This window comes from Lygodium microphyllum, chromosome 21 (genome assembly GCF_053477565.2).
Source record: "Lygodium microphyllum isolate KBCC chromosome 21, Lygodium_microphyllum_v1.1.10, whole genome shotgun sequence".
Taxonomy (NCBI): Eukaryota; Viridiplantae; Streptophyta; class Polypodiopsida; order Schizaeales; family Lygodiaceae; genus Lygodium; species Lygodium microphyllum.
Window position 1 is genome coordinate 28,619,296 of NC_141155.1, and position 23,355 is coordinate 28,642,650.

A 23,355-nucleotide genomic window follows, 5' to 3' on the forward strand; every position below is an offset into this window, starting at 1 on the left:
TACCCACCTTTATTGCCAACCCAATGTGTTGTCCACCAGAGCCTGAATCTCAAAATGCTAGACAACTTACTGTATCTTGGTTTTCCCAAAGGTATGACATATCTACTATTAGCATTCTTCACCTTTTAGGGCATTTTATACCTCAAATTTTCACATACTTATGAGGACCTATGGCATTCATTTAAGGAAAAGGTGATGTGTGTTACTTAATTACATAATCATGACTATATTAGATGTTATACAAAAATTTGTTCTTACTTGCTATGTATAATTATTTTGCTAGTTATAGCTTCATTTTTTAATCTACTAAACATGACTATATTAGATATTATATAGAAAATCTTCTCACTTTACCATATAGACATGGATTTCACTAGTTATAGCTTCACATTTATCTAGTAAAACTAAAAACCTAGTGACTAACTAAAAAATTTTGTGCATTTACTAGATATGTGTATTTGCTATCTATTTTTTTGTCCAAAGTTCCTTGTGTCTCCAACGGCACAGGCGGCAAAGAGCAGCGCATCGACCTCACCTCCGACTTCCACACCTACTCTCGTTTAACCAAGTTGCCCTTTTTTCAGCCCGCAAACCAGTGGCCTCTAACACATAAATCAGAGTTTGAGAGTCCCAAAAGTTAGACATGAGATCTCCCCTAATTTGGCTGGGACTCTGATTTAAGCAAGTTGCCCTTTTTTGGGCCGGCAGGTCATCATATGGTTGTCTACATGTTTTAGAATTTGAATACATGTTGTGGAATGCTTTAACTTGGCATGGATTCATAATTATTTAAATGATAGAGAGAAGTCTGAGTGAAGTATGGTTCAAAAAACAATCCTTCATTTAAGAAATGTGCCTAATAAATATACTTATAATATGAACGATAATCTTCATTTTTACCTCCCTTTTAAGAAGGAGAAGCTCATTTTTGCCTTTCAAATTCGAGGGCTGCCGCGGGTCGTGATGCGCGAGGCTTCCATATACACACACATCTCATCATCACGTCCCGGTAATTACGAGAACCCACAAGTAGTGATATCCTCAACTAGCCTGCCTTCATCCAGAAAGACCGCTCCCTTAGAAGCATATTAATATGCCACGTCCCGCTGTGTCTACGACGACTCTCCTGATCCTCTATATAACAATAGTTACGCTATTGCCGATCCTCTGCACATGTCGCCATGATCCTGCCACCTCTCATCGTAATATCATTCAGATGCTTCATCACGTCGCCATGCCCGCGCGCGCTTCTCATCAGCTGCGCCACATCCACAGTAAGTGGACTACGCACCATGGCATCGATATAACCGCTTTTTATAATTGATATAAATGATTTGACTCACCCGTCCCCTTCTATCTATTTGAAGCTTGCTTACCATCTAATTGTGTGCTATGATTAATACCCCTTCTATCTATCTGAAGCTTGCTTACCATCTAATATGCCACGTCTCGCTGTGTCTACGACGACTCTCCTGATCCTCAGCGGCTTGAAGCCTGTCATTCATCGAAACAGACTGCAGTCGGAGGGTCCATTCAGGACAGTTAAGGTAAAATTATAGTCCGCCATTTCTAATTAAGGCCATCCTCATACCTACTCTTGCATTTCTCTTGCATCTCGGATGTTCAAACTGTCTCTACATTGTGATACACGAAAGACGACTAGTGACCGATGCTCCGGCACCCGAAAATAATAATGATGGATAATAATAATAATAATCATCATCATCATAAGAGTGCATAATATTTTTAATGCAAAAATTTAGGAGGCATATGAACAAACATGTATATTCTTGTAATACCAAAGAGCGCTATAATAATAGCTGCTCTATACTTATTGCGAAGTGTACTAGCACGTTCACTAACGTTTCTCTATTGCTACTCCTCTTCATGTGTCTGTCTATTAAAGAAAGAGCAGGCTGTCATTCTTCAACTCGAGTTTCCACTTATATCTATGAATTGGATACATAATCTTTCTTTCTTTCATGCCTATGTGTTTCATTAGCCGGATATAAAGGACTAAAATCAACAAAAGGTCCTTGACGAGTAACATTCCTGTTTTGGGTACTTTGGGCCGTTGCAAGAAGCCGTTCTAAATAGGTCGCTTAGAATGAGTACCTAGTTTTTGGATCAATGCTGAATACATAATAGTTCCAAATTCCTCGAGAAGGTAATATTACTAAGGTTATCAAGTCTTTCTCCTAGAAGAAAGTGAGATGAGAGAAGGCTTTTGAGGAAGGCCACCAAATTAGCACATCACTAGGGTTAATTGGAAGACTAGCTATTCATATAATAAGAATCACAAAGCACTATCCCACAACATGAAGAGGTTATCATTTTGTATGCTCGGGAATGGGTCATTGTTGTCATCAATCCAGTCTAGTCATTAATGCCTTCTTTGTGTGTGTGTGTGTGTGCATACGCGTGTGCGCATGTGTGTGTCTCCATTCAAAAGCTCATTGGTCAAGTTAGGTAGCTAGTTAATGTATTGAAGACACAAAAAGAAAGAAAGAAAATAGAAGGGTGAAGTAGTGACATTAAGTCATGTCTCTTTATTAAGACCTCTACTAAACCCTCCTTAAATGTCCCTCATTAAATTTGACTACCTCCTTCTTCTTTCTCATAGAAAATGTGGCTTGGTGAGTGATCCTAGTTTATAGGAAGCAACATCAAGTATGGTGCTCCCCATAGATGTGCCACATATATATTCATGGCTTAGGTTTATTATACTCGAGTTCTAAGTTGAAGCTCCATATACCATATTTGTCACAATGTATAGGATTCTTGACTCAATTAGATCATCAAGATAAACAAAGTGTTGAGAAGTTATAATGGTGTACATCTAAATGATAAGTCTTACTATTCACCTATGCAAGTCTTTCCACAAGTCATCCTCAACCTCTTCATTGTCATGTTATGCATGTTAAACAAAGGTCCCAATTTGTGAGATTAAGAAGCCTACTTGATTGAAGTGTAGTTAGAGTTCATGTGTCATCAATGGTACACTAACTCTCGTTGAGTTTGCAAATCATTGTAAGCTGATCACTGGCCATGTATGGATGCTATGGTATGATCTAGAGGTTATGTATATGGTATAGCCAGTTGTCTAAGGATTTTGCATCATAAAAGTATTAAGCATTGTTGTCTTGGACCAAGAAAGACTATGAGACACGGTGCAAGCATTCCAAAACTGTTCTAGAAAACCTATTACAACAAAAGGGAATGGGAGAAATTAGCTAAAACCCCATACATCATTTAGAAGAGGGTATTTTCCCCTTCAAATAGATTTAGAAGTATCCCCAATCAAAGCTCCCATTGGAGAGTTATAGCCACTTTTGCGTGTAATGGTCCTGTATGAGAGATGATGGCCATGATGTCTAGGCTGATGGAGCAAATGACCACTCTTGTATCGATATTGGCAACCCTCTTGATGCAAGAAAAAGAGCATCAGTCTAATATTGAGGCCAATCAGCCTCCTCCCTTCTTGGAGATCGTGTATAACCAATAAGGCATCATTCGGATGTGCGGTATTCCCTTCAACACCTATGAGACAAGTGAGCCCTCAACAAGGCATGATGAGCTCATCCTTCCATCCTCCATTACCAATCCGTCCAACCCTTCCACAAGATAGTGGCCACTAGAAATGGTAGCTACATGCCTGCCCAAAATCATGGATAGCCCACTCTCCATAGGGTAATCATGGGCAGTATGTCCAAGATGGTAATCATGGGCAGTATGTCCCAGATGGTAATCATGGGCAGCAAGGCCCTTATGGGCAGTATGTCCCACATGGTAATCATGGGCAGTAAGGGCCTTATGGACAATTTGGCTAGCATGGCGCTCATGGACATCATATACATAGGCAACATGGACCACATGGAATGTATGGGCAGCAAGGCACTAATGAGCCATGACAAAATCATTTTTACAAATTTTAATGGACAATCCCCATCCTTAACAAACTTGGAAGAGTGGACCTCTAAGCTAGATGCTTATTTTCACATCTAGCCACACACCAATGAGGCAAAAATCCTTTTCATCTCTCATCATTTAGAGCGTGGTAGCATTATATACAAAGGAAAAATTAGCAATTCTGTGTTTAGGATGACTTTAAGATGCATATGGTGTAGCTATGTGTGTCCCTTGTAGAAAAAGAAATGTTGGCAAGAAGATGGCACCTACTTGATCAGCGTATCTTACGAGACTATATAAATTAGTTCATAAACTTGACAATGTACATTGTAGAGCCTACTAGTGGTGCAAGGTTGCATAAGTATATTTATTTGCTAGAACCAAGCCTTTCAAAGTTGATGTAATGGTGAAAAGCCATCCAGCTTGTTTGAGGCCATAGAGTTGGTTGAAAGATATGGCCAAAAGTACCACAAGAGTGATAATTTACAATCTAATTTTGGACAGCAAAGAAACCACGTAAGGTAGGGCCAATATGGTAGGATTTATCATAGCACTAATGTGGCTAGTGGCAGCCCCAAAATACCTACTTTTTCCACTTTTAATAGTGATAGAAAACATGGTAGTTTTGGGCAAAAAACCAACCCAAAGGAAGACACTAAGTATGCTATAAACAAACCACGCAATGCATCAGCCCCAAGTGGTCAAAAATTTATTCCACTAGAAGTGGTTGAGGAAAGAAAAGCTAAGGGTTTATGTTTCAGATCCAGGGACAAATATACAACCAATCATGATTCTCAATGTTCTTATTTAACCAATCAAGTTTCATAGCATGCACGTCTTGGAAGATTATGAATATGAGGATGAGGACTTGATTATACTTGATATGGGACCCATTGATTTTGTCTTGGGTTGAAAATAGTTGAAACAATTGGGCAAAATTGGTATGGATTTCTCTCAGCTTTACACAGAATTTGTGATGCATGGATAGCTTACAACTTAGAGGGGATTAGGGATAATGCAGATTTTTAGCTAATTATAGCAAAGCAATTGAAACGGGAGTTCAAGATATACTCACAAATCTTTGTCTTGCATTTAAACAAGGATGTTTCATATCAGTCTACTAATTTAACCAAAGATGCAACCTTGAGAGATCTTTTGGATGAATATAAGGACCTATTTCAGCCATCTATAACTGTCCCACCAAAATGGCAAGTGGATCATCCCATTCACTTGGAACCCCACTCAAAACCAGTCAATAAGCCACTTTATAGGATCTCTAAGTGTGAGCACAAGGAAGTTGCTAAGAAAGTTAAAGAGCTCATTGAGATGGGATTTATCAAGCCTAGCGCTTCCCCCCTATGCATCTCCTGTCTTGTTGGTCAAGAAGAAGGATGGCTCCTTCAACGACGTTAACAAGATTACAATCAACAATAGATACCTTGTACCTAGAGTCAACGACTTGCTAGATGAGCTCAAGGGAGCTTGCTACTTTATTAAGATAGACCTAACGTTTGGATATCATCAAATATGCATGAGGGTAGGTGATAAAATCAAAATAGCATATAGGACTCTAACCGGGGGTTGTATCACTTTCTTGTTATGCCATTTGGGCTAACAAACACCCCTGCCACTTTTCAGAGCCTTATGAACAAGATCTTGTATCCCTTCCTTTTTTTAGTTTGTGCTTGTATTTTTTAATGATATGCTCATCTACATTAGGACATTGAGAGAGCACCTATAGTATGTACGATAGGTATTTAATGTATTATGGGAGCATAGAATTTTTGCCAAGGAAAGAAAATGTATTTTCATGCACACTGAGGTTGAGTAGTTGGGCTATATTATGAGTGAAAAGGGGATCCAAGCTAGCCCCAAGAAGGTGGAGTGTATTCAAGATTGGTCCATACCCTCTAAGACTACCTCTTTACGTGGCTTTCTTTATCTCTCCTCCTTTTATCAAAGCTTTATTTGCCATTATGCTACCATTGCAACACCATTAACAAATACACTAAAAAAAGAGGCTTTTTCTTAATGCTTTGGCTACTCGTTGCTTGCAGCACCTAACAGAATTGCGTACTTCATTCCCTCATTCTTATGTGTCCCCCGACTTTACAAAAGAATTCACTATACAATGTGATGCTAGTGGAAGGGGTATTGGGATTGTTTTGCTACAAGAACATGGTATTATAGCCTTTGAGAGTCGCAAATTGGATGAAAAAGAGAGGCAACTGCATGTTTAATGATTAGGAGATATTGACAATCATTTATGCTATTAAAAAGTGGCACCACTATCTATATAGTAGTAGATTTAAGGTGAAAATTGACCATCGGGTGCTCAAGTACTTCCTGATGTGGAAAATTTTGACTCCTAAGCAAAGGTGGTAGGTGGAAACTTTGCAAAACTATGATTTTGAGATCACTCATACTAATCCATGGAAGGACAATGTGGTGGTTGATTCACTCTCCCGTATGTGGGCATGCAAAGTCTCATCGATCACAAAACTTCACAATGATTGGATAGAGGAACTTCAAGAGACCTATTTGGTCAATGCTGAATTTAGCCCTATCTTTTAGAAATTATAGCAAGGCACTGTAAATAAGTGCTCCCCATATTAGCTCAAAAATGGTCTCATCTAAGCACATGGCTACATTGTAATTCCCCACACCTCCTCTTTCACATAGCAAATCCTAGAAGAGATGCATTCTTTGCCGATTGCTGGTCACCTAGGGGTATTTAAGACCTATGATCGCATGGAAGTTGTGATAGTGAAGAGAGAGTGTTTTTATTAATGCATGATGATTGATCTAACCCTCTTACACCTTAAATACCATGGGTGTTACTAGTATTTTTCCTATCATTTCCATATATCCCGCTTGTTACAAAGCGATCCTGACTCAGAAGGTTTTTGTCCCCAAAAACAAAAGGAGAGTTGGGGGGGGGGGGGGAGGGAGAGGCAACAAAGTACTAATGTGTGCAAGAATACAAGGAAAAGAGTAAAGGAGGGCCCTGAGTACCATGTGAAATGGGGCCTAGGGAGGCATAGGGAGTATGGGGCATCATGCAAGTGGACCCACACACAAGACAATCCACCATTTCATGAAAGTCAGAGCCTTGGATGAAGTGGATAGCATGTTCTCGAGAATAGGACTACTATAAAAAAATAATCATAACTTTGGGTAGGGAGCTCTAAATAGGATGGCTAAGGTTTCAGTGTGGAGCTCGTGAAGCGGATTGGACTAAATGAATTTCATGATCAAAATTGGTGCAAAATAGTTTGACTATTCAGAAGCAGTCCTGTAGTCCAAACAGGGCCATCTTTGGTTAAATTTTATCCAAAACAACATCCCTGAGGTGGGAAAATTCCTCCAAAATGGATGTTGGTCTCCAAGAAGCTTTCTCTAGAGGTAGAGCTTTCCATTTGATCAAGTATTCCCGGGATCAATCAGGTGTGAAGCTACTTATCTCTCTTCTCAACAACTACTTTAGGAATGTATTGAATAAGACCTTCTCGAACATTCACAGGGGGCAATTCCTTCACATAGCCTTTTGGGGACCTAATGAATGGTTTTAGCTGACTCATGTAAAAGACATCATGGATCTTAGTGGAGGGAGGGATTTGGAGGCGATAGGCCAAGTCACCCACTTTCTTAACTATTTTATATGGCCCATAATAGCAGTGTGCCAACTTATTGCATGATCCCTCCTTGAGTGTTGCATATCAAGAATTGGGGTCCTTGAGAAGTACCAACTCACCTTCTTGAAACTTAAGAGAGCGCCTCCTTTCATTAGCATAGGGCTTCATATGGTCTTGGGCCTTTTTAATGTTCACTTTGCACTCTTGAAGTAAGGCATGAATGTGGTCTAATTTCTCTTTCCCATGTGGATTGAGCTTTTCACTAAATATGACTATAGGGAGGGGCACACGATAGCCATATAAAGCCTTGAAGGGAGACACTCCAATGTTAGAATGAGTGGAGTTGTTATAAGCAAACTTAGCCAAGTGTATCTATGAATCCCATACATGCTGGACATCATGACAAAAATGTCTCAAGTAGGTTTCAAGCCACTTGTTGACTCATTCTATTCGACCATCAGTTTGGGGGTGATAGGCTATAGATGGAGCCAATTTCATCCCCATGGAGCTGAAAACTATCTACCAAAAATGGCTTATGAATTTGTCTTGGTCATACACTATGACATGTGGTAACCCATGCAACTTGCTTACATGATCCATAAACTAACTAGCCACTTGAGATGTTGTAAATTGTGACCTGGTGAGGATAAAATGGGCTACTTTAGTGAGTATATCAACTACCACATAAATGTTTAATAGGCGGGATACACACCGACTAGGGGTTAGACATCCACTCACACTTACCGGGGTATATAAGGTGTAAGAATCCTAGATTAGGGCAAACAATTATTATCAAGAACATATCCTTCACCTTCATCTCCAACTTCCATGGCTTTCTCCTTCCTTCTCTTCTCTTTTTGTCCTTCTCTCTCCTCTTCTAGTCTTCCTTTCTCTTCTTCTTGCTCCCTTTCTCTGTCTTCTGCTCTTCCCCTCTCTTCTCACAGCTTCATTCATTACAAGTGGTATCAGAGCTTCAAGATTTGGTCATTTTCTTCTTTCCCCTTTCTTCCTTTTCAAATCCCAAAAACCCTAGTTACTTAGAATAGAGGTACATGTACAACAAGGACTGCAGTTAACTTTAGCTTTTTGGAGCAAGCAAGAGCTATGGCTGGAGACTCAAACATATCTGGAGATAAAATGGTTAAAACATCATGTTATCACTTCTTTTCATGCAAATTTTAAGGGTTATATGCCAAGTTTGGAGTCTCAAGGGTTAGAGGAGGACCAAAACTCAACTAATTTTTGCTTTAGCCCATTTCTCTCTCCTCTCAAGCAAGCTGCCATAGCCACATAGCAAAGAGAACTCTTCTTTTCCCTCGAAGCATCCATGGGATTGCCCACTTGAAGTCCCAAGATCCTTCCCTACCTGCTCCTGACCAAGGGCAATACCCTTGAGTCACAGGCTAGCAGAGAGCCCAAGGAACAACCCACAATTTGTGGTGCATTTTGTATTGTTGTTCCTTGCTCTGCGTGCTTTCTCCTCTACTTCAGCCTTTCTCCCCTGCTGCCCTATGCCACTCTAGGCACTTGATTAGCACTCTTACCTCCTCTTCCTTGACAATTTTGCTCTGCATTCTCTCTCCTCTACTGCAGCCTTCCTCCCCTGCTACCCTCTGCCACTCGAGGCACTTGATTAGCACTCTTACCTCCTCTTCCTCATTGTTCCCTGCTCGGTTGCAGTCTTTCTCCCCTGCTACCCTCTGCCACTCCAGGCACTTGATTAGCACTCGTACCTCCTCTTCCTTGACAATCCTAGCCCCCAGGAATCAACCTCCAAGGTGATAGTAGCTAGATACTTTGGGATAGTTTGGATAGCCATGGACTTTTCAGCTGAAGCTATCTCTGACCTTGAGAGCTCAACCCCCATAAGCCCTTCAGCCCATGAATGACTTCTCTTACCCAAATTCAAGACATGGAGTTTAGCATGTCTTCTTCCATGGATGACCCAATCAACTGAACTTGATCGATGGAGCAAATAGGCATCGTGATGAGCTATGCTTCCACGGTCTCCCCAAGCATTAAAGAGGTATGTCATTCTGATCTTAATCTCTCAAATTTAGCCACTTGTTGAGCTGAATCCCTTGTTGGAGTGATTCAAGATTGCAAAGGTTTAGTAGCTCAATCCTCTTTGTGTTCATGCATCATATCTCTTCTTGAAATTCATTGTATTGACTGAAACTAATCCCCATTTTTTCTTGTGACTTTGGATAAGCCCCAAAATGAATAATAGCCATTGTAAATTGGGTAAGTAGTAGCTAGTGAGTCACAGAACTACCCAGGTAACCGCTACCCCTGTTGAGAATAGCAAACGATGCTTGCCCATAGAGGCTAGATGTATGCCCTAAAGAGGCTAGAAGATAGACAAATATGCTCTAGGAAGAGGGTTCAGAATCCCATATGCATAGTGAGGATAGTGGTACTATCCAAAAGCTATATAAGCATGTACTTGATAGTCATTTCAATATATGGTACTTTTCAATTTGAGTCACTCAATATTGTGCTTATGAGTCCAAGCTAATCTATATTGGAACCTAATTCACTTGAGTTACAGTTCCTTATTCTGATAATGTATCGTGTGGTTGACTTGGGTCCACCATAGCCAATCTAGTTCCAAGTCTGTGTTTCTCAACATGGTATCAAAGCCATGGCTGAGCTAGGTAGCTAATGGTTTGTTTTTTTCTCCCTTGCAAGCTCTACAGTCTTTCAGCCTATTTCTATTCCAATCTCTCATGCTACTCAACATCCATTGGTGTGTAGGAGGTAAAGGAGCTCCAGGAAGGAGGTGTTGCGGTGCAGTCATTGAAGGCTAGTTCACGATTCATGTTAGTGTCCGTTAAGGGCCTACTTAAGCAAGGGGGTTGCTTGTCCAAAGAAACAAGGGGTCTACTTTCCGGTTTTGAGATCGAGAAAGAAGAGAAGAAGAAGTGGATGAAGAAGCAAGTCATTTGGTATTGCTTTAGCTTGGCAAATTTGGTTTTTTCACAGTAGCAAATCTGAGAGTCATTGCTCACAGAAGCCACAACTAACACAGAAGATTATGAAGAAGGTTTTGAGTTAGAGAGAAGAGTGAAGAGAGCCGTGAATCTCTATACTTCATAGCGTATTGTCACATCCTCCCCTAGGCTACTGCAACGGCGTACATAGCCTCTACAAAGAGACCCTCGGCTCCCAGCAGCTAGCCCACCGTAGTGCTTGTTAGTGCATCAAGGACAATGGCAAAAACCGGGGGCTCCAGCAAGGCCATATGAGCTCCTTTCCTGGCCAGTGGGGTGTCAAGCTTGGCTGTAGTATCTCTGCCTCCACCTATTCCGTGAAGCTTACTGTGTAGTTCCACACTCGAACTCCCTCTCGCAGGCCTCTGAACCAGACCAGCAGTCCACTCTGCTACACGCCACTCTTGGGAAATCTCTAAGGCCTACCAGGTCTGGAAGAATGACAAGAAGCAAGTCGTCTATAGTAGCAGTGGGTGTGAAGGTGTGCTAGACCTATATAGCAGTAGCACTAGTGTTGGAGGCTATTGCTATAGTGCAGGAACAAACCAACGACAGCTCTAGGCATAGGCATACTCAGTGCATTTTTTGAATCAATCTATCGCCCATTGATCTGGCCTTCCATGCGGTCTTAGCTGGAATATTAAGAAGCCTCTACTAAAATATCTCCTTTCACATTGCTTCTCTATAAAATTCTTTCACACTCGTATTCTCAAACCGGTTCCATCCATCCCCTGTTCCCACTGCTTTCTACCCCGAACTCATTTCTTAAATCACTTTAAAATGTGTTTTCATGTGAAGGTACAAAGGGAATAAGAGTGATCTTATATACTGGTTTTCTTAATCTTTGACAATTCCTACGAACACTTGATTGAAAAACCAAGTTTACATTATCCTCTGTAATTCCCACAAAGCACTCCGTAAAAGATATTAGATACTACCATTGAGCGGAAAGCAAATTGGTAAGACCTTCTTGCACTTGAAATGATTTTCCTACATGTCCAATGCCATGTCAAGCCATGTACTCCAAAACTGGGAGCTATACAAGGAGAAATGTGTTCATTGTGCATGCCCAAAATGCTGCAATGACTCAAAAGCCACCAGAATCCTAAATTCTATGTATCCCAAGATTTATGTAATAGTTCAACAAGTCATGTTGAGTCACAACAATGTAAGTATTTGTATCCATCTCAAACTCACTGAGAAAAAGAACCTCACAAAGAAGACTAGAACACAAGTCAAAGATGAAGAGTATGAAGAAAACAAGACCAAGAAGATTATGAAGAATAAGAAGATTTAAGACATCATTGAAGGGTACCAAAGAAGCACAAAGAAGATGAAGAAGATAAAGAAATTTCCGTTGTTGACAACAAATATTTTTCCATAGTGGATCCTTATTTTCCATAATGGATTTTGTTTCCCATAGTGGATGTAAAAACCCTACCAAGAATGCAAAGTTTGAAGCCTTAACTTGACTAGGTTGCCAAAGAGCTAGTCTCCTAGTCCATGTTTGTATGTAGGGGGGAAAGCCAACAAGGGTAGAGACTCATCATTTGAGGAGGGGTGTTGAGAATAGCAAATGATGCTTGCCCATAGAGGCTAGATGTATGCCTTAAAGAGGCTAGAAGATAGACAAATATGCTTTAGGAATAGGGTTCAGAATCCCATATGCACAATGAGGATAGTGGTACTATCCAAAAGCTATATAATCATGTATACTCAAGCTAAGGAAAAAGGCCGATGCGAGGCGAGGTGGTAAGACAAAAGAGAGGTGACCCTCCCTTGCCACTTAAGACCCTGAAGGGGTATACACAGCCTGGCCCGGGGGAAACTTTGCCCCCCTCTCTGAATGATCCAAAGCCCGATACTTATATCGAGGTGCAGATACTTCCCATGAGCTCCACTCTCCTTGATGCAATGATCCCCCTTGGACACCCCCACAATGCTCATGGCACCCATGTATAACACTTGAAGTTCATGTAGTCAGAAGAGATGTATGGCAGTGAGTTTACTTATGAATTGATAGCACACAATATGGGTATGAAATGTTGCTTGGGATAATTCCCATTACACTAAGGATGTTATTTATGTTGTTGATAAGGCCTCTCTCACTATGCTCTATCCATATAAGGCTTTTGTAATAAGGGATATGTAGTGTTTTTTATCACAATCCTTTAGGACAATCACAAAAATCCTATTGCGAGAATTTATTTTTGAAGCTAGGAGTAAGCCCTATAGCTTGCCTCAAAGAGGGCTTTGTCCCCTCTGGTTTGAATCAAAAACCTCCCCAATTAGAGCTACATTTTGAAAGTTGCACCCATTTTTGTGCACTAGGGTCATTATGAATAGGCTGCTCTAGGACACGCACAATAATTCCATTACAAAAAATTCTGATCATTTTTTCTCACAAAAGTTAATAGCTCATCTCAAATAGGACTTTTTCACCTCCAACTTCAGCCAAAAATCTCATCAATCAGAGTTTTCTACAAAAATTTACACCCCTTTTACTAACAGCACGTCTTGTGGATTGCATCTAGATGGCTGGCCATAAAGGAAAAAGTAAGGCCCAAGAGGAACTCCAAAGGGAGATTAGGGACTTCTAGACCTCCATGAATGAGGAACCAAGGTTTGCATATGATTACCATGGTTAGATACAGGAGGAAATGCCCAAAACATACCCATACATCCTGCTCAATCACACCCTCTGTCAGCATGAGCTTTATCATATGGAACAACATAATGATATGGTCGCAAACCACCACCAAATGATTTCCAAGTTTGATGAAGTGATCGAGCACATGCCTCTCTCAAACTCAAAGACTTGATATACCTTGGAGCAGCTCACTACTCTTGTTTCTCAATTAGTGCTCGCTTTATCCCATGAGAAGGCCAATGACTCTAGGCATGAGGCTAGACGTCCTCCACATAAAAAACTGTTGCATGGTCCACATGGTATACTTGGTGCTACGGGAATTCCCCCTTCTACCTACGAGATTGGTGAACCCTCTCATTCACAGGATGAGCCCCTATTGAATTCCCTTGTCCACCATATGTAGCCAATATCCCATTGAGGCCTTTTCCCACCCTTGGTCGATGAATTTCCTCCGCTCTCCCTAAGAGCCCCCAATCAGCCCCATCAACAACAATATGGTACAAATGGACACCATGGCAATCATGGATAGCTTGGTTATAATGGACAACATGGGCTTAATGCACCACTTGGGATGTATGGATAGCAAGGCATGTATAGCCACCAAGGGATGTATTGGCAGCAAGGGTTTCATGGGCAGCATGGCCCCAATGATCTGTGTGACAAGATCATCCTAACAAAGTACAATGGGAAATCCCCATCACCATTTGATTTGGAGGAATGGATGTCCAAGTTGGAGTCCTACTTCAATATCTACCCTTGCATTGATGATCAGAAAATACTTTAACTTCTCTCCACTTGGAAGGATTTGCCCGCACATGGTGGCACTATATCAATCGAGAGAATCATTAGTTTATTGACTGGGAATATTTTAAAATTCAAATGGCTCAAGTTTTTGTGTCTCCAGTGGAAAAAGAGCGATTGGCAAGACGATGGTACACCCTTGACCAATGTAACCTCATTGTATGTGAGTAGACAAATTAGTTCATGAACTTGACCATGTATGTGTATATCATTAGCGATGATGCTAAATTGCATAAATATAAGCATTGGTTGGAACTGAGCCTATTGGCAAATGTCATGCCTCAAAAACCTACCACACTGTTGATGCAGTTGAATTAGCTGAGAGATATGAAAGAAAGTACTATAAGAATGAACATTTTTAGCAAATTTTTGGACAATCCTACATTCCTTCTTGATCAATCCCATATGGAGTTGGTTTTCGAGACACTTCTATGCCTAATAACAACCCCAAAGTACCCACTTTTCTCACCTTCCATGCTGAAAGAAAAATGGGCACTTTTGGGATAGCATTTCAAGCCAATGAACAAGCCCCAGTTGACCTAGAGCCCCATTCCAAGCCAATGAACAAGCCCCCTTACAAACTCTCCAAGTGTGAGCGTGAAAAGGTTGGAAAGCAAGTCAAGGAGTTGTTAGAGATGGGTTTCATTGTGAATAGAGTTCTTTCCAATATGCATCCCTTGTCTTGTTAGTCAAGAAGAAAGATGGATCCTTTTGCATGTGCATTGACTACAGAGACTTGAACAAAATTATGGTTAAGAACCGCTACCCCATCCCATAGATTGATGATTTGCTGGATGAGTTCAAAGAGGCATTCTTTTTCACTAAGATTGGCATGCGCTCTCGCTATCATCAGATTCGTATGAGGGCGGGAGATGAGGTCAAAACGGCCTCCAAGATGACTAATCGTGGACTTTATCATTTTCTAGTGATGCCTTTTGGGTTGACTAACACCCCGTCACCTTTCAAAGCCTCATGAATAAAATCCTACAACCCTTTCTATTCAAGTTTGTGCTTATTTTCTTTGATGACATCCTCATTTACAGCAAGTCATCGGAGGAGCACTTGTCACACGTCAGAAGGGTGTTTGACATATTCTGAGAGTATTGACTCTTTACTAAGGAAAGAAAATACACCTTCATCCAAACATCTGTGGAGTACTCGGGACACATTGTGAGCAAAAATGGCATACAAGCTGACCCGAAGAAGGTGCAATGTGTTAGGGACTGGCCCACTCCTTCCACCACTACTTCCTGGCGTGGCTTACTTGGTATCTCTTCATTCTATCCACACTTCATTAAGCACTATGCCACCTTTGGAAAACCTTTGATTAATCGCCTAAAAAAGGAGTAATTCTTTTGGGATGCCACTACTGATCATAGATTCAAATTGTTAAATGATGTACTTACTTCTGCTCCCATCCTTGTCTGCCCTGACTTCTCTAAGTTGTTTACCATTTATTGTGATGCCAATGGCAGGGGTATTGGTGCTGTATTGTTGCAAGAGCATGGTGTGATTGGATTTCAGAGCCGTAATCTTGATGAGAAGGAGATGAAAATGAATGTATATGACAAAGAGATGTTGGCCATCTTCCATGCCATCAAGAAATGGCACCCTTATTTGTATGGTAGTCGTTTCCAAGTAAAAAGTGACCATAGAGTCCTCGAGTACTTCTTGACTTAGTCCACTTTGACTCCTAAGCAAAGGCGATGGGTGGAAACCTTTAAAAATTTGAATTTGACATTTCGCACACTGTAGGGAAGGATAATATTGTGGCTAATTCACTCTGTCGAATGTGGGCATGTAGAGTACCCTCTATTTCAGAATTGCATAATGATTGGGTTGAAGAGCTTGAAGAGGCTTACTTGCTAGATGATCACTTTAGCCACATATTCTAGAAACTACAGCATGGTGTCATGGCTAAAAACTCCCAATATCAGCTCAAGCACGGTCTTATTTCATCTCATTGCAAGATTGTCATCCCACACACTTCACTCTTCATGCAGAAGATCATGGAAGAGATGCATTCTTGCCCTACTGCTCGTCACTTGGGTGTTTTCAAAACATATGACAAGATTTCCAAGAGATTTCATTGGAAAGGCTAATGGAGGGATGTCAAGGACTTTGTGACCAATGTATCCCATGCCAACAGAACAAGGGCAGTACACTCTCGCCCTCTGGCCTCTGACAGCCTCTCCCTATCCCCGAAGGGAAATGGACCCACATCACAATGGACTATATCATTGGCCTTCCCGTGACCAAAAAAGGGTAGAAAAATATCTATGTGGTAGTTGATCACCTCACCAAATGTGTCCTATTTATCCCCACTAAGACACAATACACTGCCTCTCACGTGGCCACTCAGTTGATGGAAAATGTCTTCAAATTGCATGGCTTACCGCAAGTCATAGTCCATGATTAGGATGCAAAGTATATGAGCAACTTCTGGTATATAGTTTTCACCTCCATGGGGACCAAGCTTCCTCCATCCACTACATGCCACCCTCAGACTAATGGCCAAACTAAAAGAGTGAATAAATGTCTTGAGACATATTTGAGGCATTTTTGCCTTGATGTATAACACAGTTGGGAGAGGTGGCTCCAGTTGCCTGAGTTTGCATATGATAACTCCACCCACTCTAGAATTGAATTTTTCCCTTTTGAGGCCTTATATGGGTATAAGGTTCCCTTCCCCATAGTCTTATTTAAAGATAAGATCAACCCTCAAAGTCACATTGAGTTGAATCGCATGTAAACCTTACTTCAGCAATGTAAAGTAAACCTTCAGATGGCTCAAACACACATGAAGCTCTATGCTAATCAGAAATGAAGGCATTTAGACCTCCAAGAAGGGGAATCGGTCCTTTTGAAAGTGCCTACATCCCCCTACTCAACTCTCAAACAGGGCAACAGTAAGAAGCTAGCCCAATGCTTCTATGGCTGATACCGGATTTTGAAGAGATTTGGTGACTTGGTCTACCACTTAGAACTTCCCCCCACCACCAAGATCCACAATGTGTTTCATGTCAGCCAGCTAAAACCTTTCATGGGCTCCTCAATGGACTATGTGGAAGAACTTACCCCCATAGATGAAGAAGGCATCACTCAGTATATCCTTGAGACCATCATTGGGCAAAGTTATAAGCACTTACAATCTTGATCCATCAAAGAATACCTCATCAAATGGCATGGCCTACCCTTGGAAGAAGCCTCTTGCCACCCAGAAACCATTGCCAAGGAATTTACCTACCTCCAAGTGGCCCCCTAGCCTAAAGACTAGCTGGTCATACCCCATTTGACCACTTTTTTCCTACAAACTGCACATTTTTTTGGAATAGTTTTTTACTTACTCAATTCTCAAGCATGTGCATCCTACATAGCTTTAAAGTACTCATCATAAGCTCCGTTTTGAAATGTGGTACGCCCTATTTGGAGTAGTCTATCAAACGTTATGACTTGTTTACTTCAACAAGATGGCCTTGGACAACATGTTGTCCCTAGTCTTTACCCACCCAAGTTTTATTGTAAAAGGGCCCAAAGTAGGACTCTACAACCCTCCATAGTCCACCCATCACACCCCTCTACTTCTCCTTATTTAAAGGGCAAAAACCTTCACGGTGGGGATGGGTTGTAACAAGCGGAATACACACCGACTAGGGGTTAGACACCCAATCACATTGACTAGGGTATATAAGGTGTAAGGGTCCTAGATTAGGGCAAACAGTTATTATCAAGAACATACTCTTCACCTTCATCTCCAACTTCCATGGCTTTCTCCTTCCTTATCTCTTCTTTTCCGTCTTTCTCTCTCCTCTTCTAGTCTTCTTTTCTCTTCTTCTTGCTCCCTTTCTCTCTCTTCAGCTCTTCTCCTCTCTCCTCACAAATTCATTCATTACAAAATGTTGTTCGAACCCTTCTTAGTTGTGGGTAGATTGGTGATAAAATCCATTGTATTGTGGGTCCACTTGCCTTCGAGCATGGGCAATGGCTGCAACAATCGACTTGGCTTAAGGTTGTTGTACTTATTCTGCTGACAAGGCACACATTGAGACATAAAGTCCTTAACATCTTTCCATAGGCCTCTCCAATATAGGCTTGTTTGCTAAACCTATCTACAATTTTCCAAATCATATCATTATGGACTGAAGTAGTTGGCCAACCAGTAATGAAATCCATGGAAATTTATTACCACCAACTAGTAGAAATGGATAAAGGCATGAGAAGGCCAAATGTTTTACCATGATGACATTTAATTCTTACATTTAGATACAAATTGAGCTACATCATGTTTTAAATTAAACTAATAGAACAATTCTTTGCAAGCAATTAAAGTAGATTGAAGATCTGTATGGCCCATATAAGGTGGTGCATGCATTTTGTTCATAGCCATGACCTTAAATGGTACAAAGACACACAACTTCTTCTGGAAATACAAAAATCCATTAACAAAAGTATAATCATTGACAAAAACAAGGTTAGAGTCATGCATATAACACTATATATCACAAAAATCAAGACAGAAGAGAGTAGAAAGCATGAAATCAAAAGATTGAATTAGTACTGAAGACATTGATTTAAGTAAACAATTTTTATCTTGTCAAAACCAAGCATATAATGAGTAGAGATATGATCATAGGGATGATGACTAAGAGCATTAGCTACAACATTAGCATGTCTTAGTTGATATTGAATCATCGGGTGAAAATTCTAAAAAATGAAGCCAAACCAAAAGCACAACACCATCTTGTATCCCAACATATATTGATGATACCCAACATTCCAAAACATTGAAAAGATGATCACTATAATATATCAATAATACAACCATACTATGTTATCAAACCATAGTGAAAAGAAACTTGTAATACATTGCAAAATTGTACTTGGATAGCTAAGGAGCAGTGTCGATGTTGGTGATCGATAATGAAATCTATGATGTCTCTATATTTTTGTGCCTTATTACGACACTGGGAGAATCCTAACTACACAGCAATTGAGATGAGATTCCATCAGAGAAGATATATTAGTTCTTCTCATGAACTATGATTAACATATATTGTATAGAGGAGATGATAGATGTATGTGCAGCTGATTTATATATGAACTATGAAGAAAATCTTTTTAAGAGAGACACTTTCTTACCTTGGAGCTATACAAGTTTCTAGGCCGCGATGAAGTTGTGCTAGCTAAATAGTACGATGTACGTAGAGAATGTTAACTCCAACTAGTTGCTGAACTATTGAGTGTTGTTTCATTCCATGAATCCCTTGCACCTAGTAGCCCATGCACAAAGTACGGTTGATTGTTTAAAGTTTTGTTACAAAAGGGAAAAGAAAAGACGTTGTGGTTTGGGGATGGCAGGAGTTCCAAAACGTAATAAAGGGAAAATATATTCGCTTTGGTGTTTGCAACAGAAGGATGATAATTTTCTTTTAGAAATTTTTTTTTTGAGTTTAATATTACTTTAGTGTTTGGAAAAAAAAATTGTGAACCTAACACAGATTCTTCTTCTCTTAGCTTAAGGGGGTTTCATAAAATTTGAACCATTCAAAACCTTTACATTCTAAATTGAATCGGCCCAATTTCTTTGATCCTACAAATTGAATTGGTTAAATTCCTTTTTAAATCTTTAATGAAAAGATAATCATATTTTTTTCATTATTTGAAAGGGTTTTTATCTCAAAGTTTTCCTTGGAATTTGTTCAATTACTTCTCTTATACCTTAGAAATGAAAACCCTTATTATTATTAGTAACTTGATCTACATTACATATCTAAAATTTAAACAAATAAAAACAAATGTATACACGTGGTTTCTATGTCTCTTAGTGGGTCTATGCCATATGACCTCAGAAAAGTATATACATTATAAGCACAAAGATAAAGAGAACCTATAAAATAGAAACAAAAAATAAAAGAAGTTAAAAGCATAGAATAAACAAAAATAAAAAAAACAAAACTAGCATTAAAAATAACATAATGAAATATAAGCAAAACAAAAAACAAAAAAGTTTAGAAAAACTCAAACACATTTTATTAAAAGCAACCATGATACAAAAAGAAAAAAAAACTAACATAAAAGAGAACATAATGAAATACAATCAAAATTATAACAAAAATTTCTTTAAAAATTTTGAGTAGATTTTATTAAAAGCAAGCATGATCTAAAAACAAATATAAAGGATTTTTATTCAAAAGATAGAAGCAACCAAGGGAAAAATAAGTTTAACATAAGAAAATGATTAAGAGTCAAAAGAATCAAGACAACAAAAGTGCAAATAATGCATAGTGACTTCAAAATCATCATAGGCCATAAAAAATCAATTGCTCTTATGAATATTAAATTTATTGCAAAATCAATGAGCAAATTCCTTATGTTGTGTATAAATGGCGATGTGTTTTTTCAACCCATAAGTCCATACTCTCAATGAACTCCATATCAGTGAACTTAGAATGACCTTCAATAAAGATTTTCATTAATGCATCTAAACTCTTGATCTCCAAATGATTACGAAGCTTACTCTTTATCACAGCTCAAGCACTAAAACCTCTCTCACAAATAGCAATGCTCGAACATTGGACAAGAGCTACTTGAAAAAGAGTAAGAATATTCGGATAAGCATCTCTCCACATACTATTGCAAGCAAGTGTTGAAGTTATTTCCAGCAATGTGAATCGTATCAAATCTCTAGAAGCTTGATGCTCAAAATTTCTAAATTCTTTCTTAAACTCATCAACTTCTATCATTGCAAGGAATTATTCTATATTTATCTTTTTAGGGAAACCATAATATGAAGTTAACTTATCTATCTCTTGGGTTCCATAGTTCTTTAAGACCTTCTCATGTATTGGATGTTGTGCAAGCACAAGTATTTTTAAACAGTTAAGTATATAATTATCTTGAAATCGATAATTTAAGTTACTTACCACTGAATTGGTAAAAATAACTTGAAATTCTAAGGCCTTGTAAAAGTCTTCTCTATTAATTTCATGTTTAAATCATGCTCATAAAATTTCTTTCCATGCAAAGCACCTCTTAATGTATATAAATATCCTTTTTCATGTCCATAGTCTGGAAGGATATCATATCCATATACTCCAATGGTTAATGCATTCACATCAAGAGGAGGACAATCAAAGTAATATTTTGTTTTGGATACAATTATATTCTTCACAAGACTATCTATAGTTGTGACATCTACAAAGTCTTTTTAAAGCATTTGGCTTAGTGTTATTAAACCTCTCAAAATGTCCGCTAAGAAATGTAAGCAATAAATACACTTTAACTTAGCCAATTCTTCATAAATATGCAATGCCTCTCAAGTATTGCATCTAAAGACTTACACACTCTAATAGCTCTATATCTACTTAACCATCTCACATCAAAAGTATGCTGAAGTCGAAGAATGGGACATGCCAAATCTTGTTGCATAGCTTGCAACCCTTCTAATCTCTTCATGCTAACATTAAAATGTGAAGCTATAGCATTAATAAGTTTTTCTAGCTTTTTACAATCAGGCATCTCTTTTGCTACACTAGATATTGCAAGGGCACTACGATGGGCAACACAATGAATTGATACTAAAAATGGATTAACGTGTTTTTTCCATAAGCCGTGGACACCATTCTCCTTTCCTACCATTGTGGAACATCCATTAGACCTAAATGCAATGAATCTAGATAAATATAGCTTACATTTCTTTAGCTCACTAATAATAGCCTCAAACAAAGATCTTGCAGTGCTATCATGTACACATATGATACCATAAAAGCTCGTTTTAGGAACACAATCAGCCTCAAGATATGATAAATAAATAACCATATGTCCATGTGAGGAGATATCATTTGACTCATCAATTAAAACACCAAACACTGGACTAGCTAAAACCTTTTCTATTTTACTTTTCATAAGAGATGATGCCATGCAAAAAATCATTTCAGCACATGGCCTATCATCATTATGAAGACTAGTAGTGTATGGTGCATGGCAATCTTGCAATAAGCTTATCATTTCAGGAAACATAGAAAATGGTAAATTTTACTTTGCAATCAAATATGCCATTCTAAATAATGAAAGTAATGCCTCATCTTTTACTTCTCTTATTGTTTTAACACTCTTTTCAATGGAGTCTTTTCCTTTGTGTAAAATAGCTTGCATAGCAAACTTATGACATGATGTGCAAACATGGGATTTTAAGTTGCTAATTTTAAAATGTATAGATTCCCCTTTCAAATATGCACTATGTGAATGAGGATATTTCAAACAAAATTTACAAAACATTTTTTCTTCATCTCTATCATAAACAAGCCATTTAAATTGGTCTAGCTAATCCTATTGAAAAAGTAAGCAACCTTTTTTTTTCCTTTCAAATTCAGTCATTTCTTCAAGTGACATGTTATCAAATGATTCATTTGAAGATAACACATTAATTGAAGTTGAGCTCCCAATATTATTCGTATTTTCTTTTACCTTTTTAGAAGGATGCTTGGCTATGTTTTCAATCCCAACCCATGCAAGAAGGTTTCCTTGTCTCTTATCTTTCAATTTAGGTGCCATTTCTCAAAGTTAAAAAGAGTGGTTGCCATCTTACCGTGTTTTTTATAATTGTTGAAACTTTCTACCTTTTGTTATGCATTCGTTCCCTTTGAAAATCCAAGCTCCTCCAACGGCTAGCCTTTATCTTCAAACTACAATGTCTCACAAACCTTTAACCTATTAACAACCTATTACTAATGTTTTACCTTTAAGCTTTCACACACACACACACACACACACAATGCACACGCATGCCACACACACACACACACACACACACACACACACACACACTCTCTCTCTCTCTCTCTCTCTCTATAAGTATTTGTGCCTATGGTTGACAAAGCAAAAAAAAAAAGTACTAATATTTTTCCTTTAAGCTTTCATTCACACACACACGCATAGTGCCCACACATGTCACACACACACACACACACACACACACATTGTGTGTGTGTGTGTGTGTGCCTATGGTTGACAAAGCGAGTGCTCCTATGAGCTTTGTTGGTCATACTTGCTTTCCATCAGGCTTCAGAGTATTATCAATGATCATGTAAACTTAGAACTACCACCTCTCACCTTTCTTTGCTATTTTGAATCACTCATGACTTGTTAGATATGATTTCCACCATGGGTAATGTTTTGAAGCTTGTAAACTATGTGTTGTGTAAGTTAATGTAATGAATTTATGAAAAGAGAGTAAAGGATTTTATTATTTGTATTGGTTGTACATGGATCTTTAGTGTTATCAACATGCAAACAACTCTTTTGGTCAAAATATCCAATCACATATTTCACTTAAAGAGAGACAATCCTCTATATGTGTGTGTGTGTG

The 23,355-nt window shown here is 39.0% G+C and overlaps 1 protein-coding gene across 1 annotated transcript in view; it reads left to right on the plus strand.

Moving 5' to 3' along the window:
- Nucleotides 1-1,017: 1,017 nt before the first annotated feature.
- Nucleotides 1,018-23,355, plus strand: part of LOC148017850 (uncharacterized) — a 109,997-nt gene continuing 87,659 nt past the window's right edge. Inside the window, exon 1 of the mRNA XM_087662203.1 lies at nt 1,018-1,274. Coding sequence (XP_087518329.1) covers nt 1,094-1,274 — 181 coding nt within the window. The 5' untranslated portion in view covers nt 1,018-1,093. The remainder of the gene's footprint in view (nt 1,275-23,355) is intronic.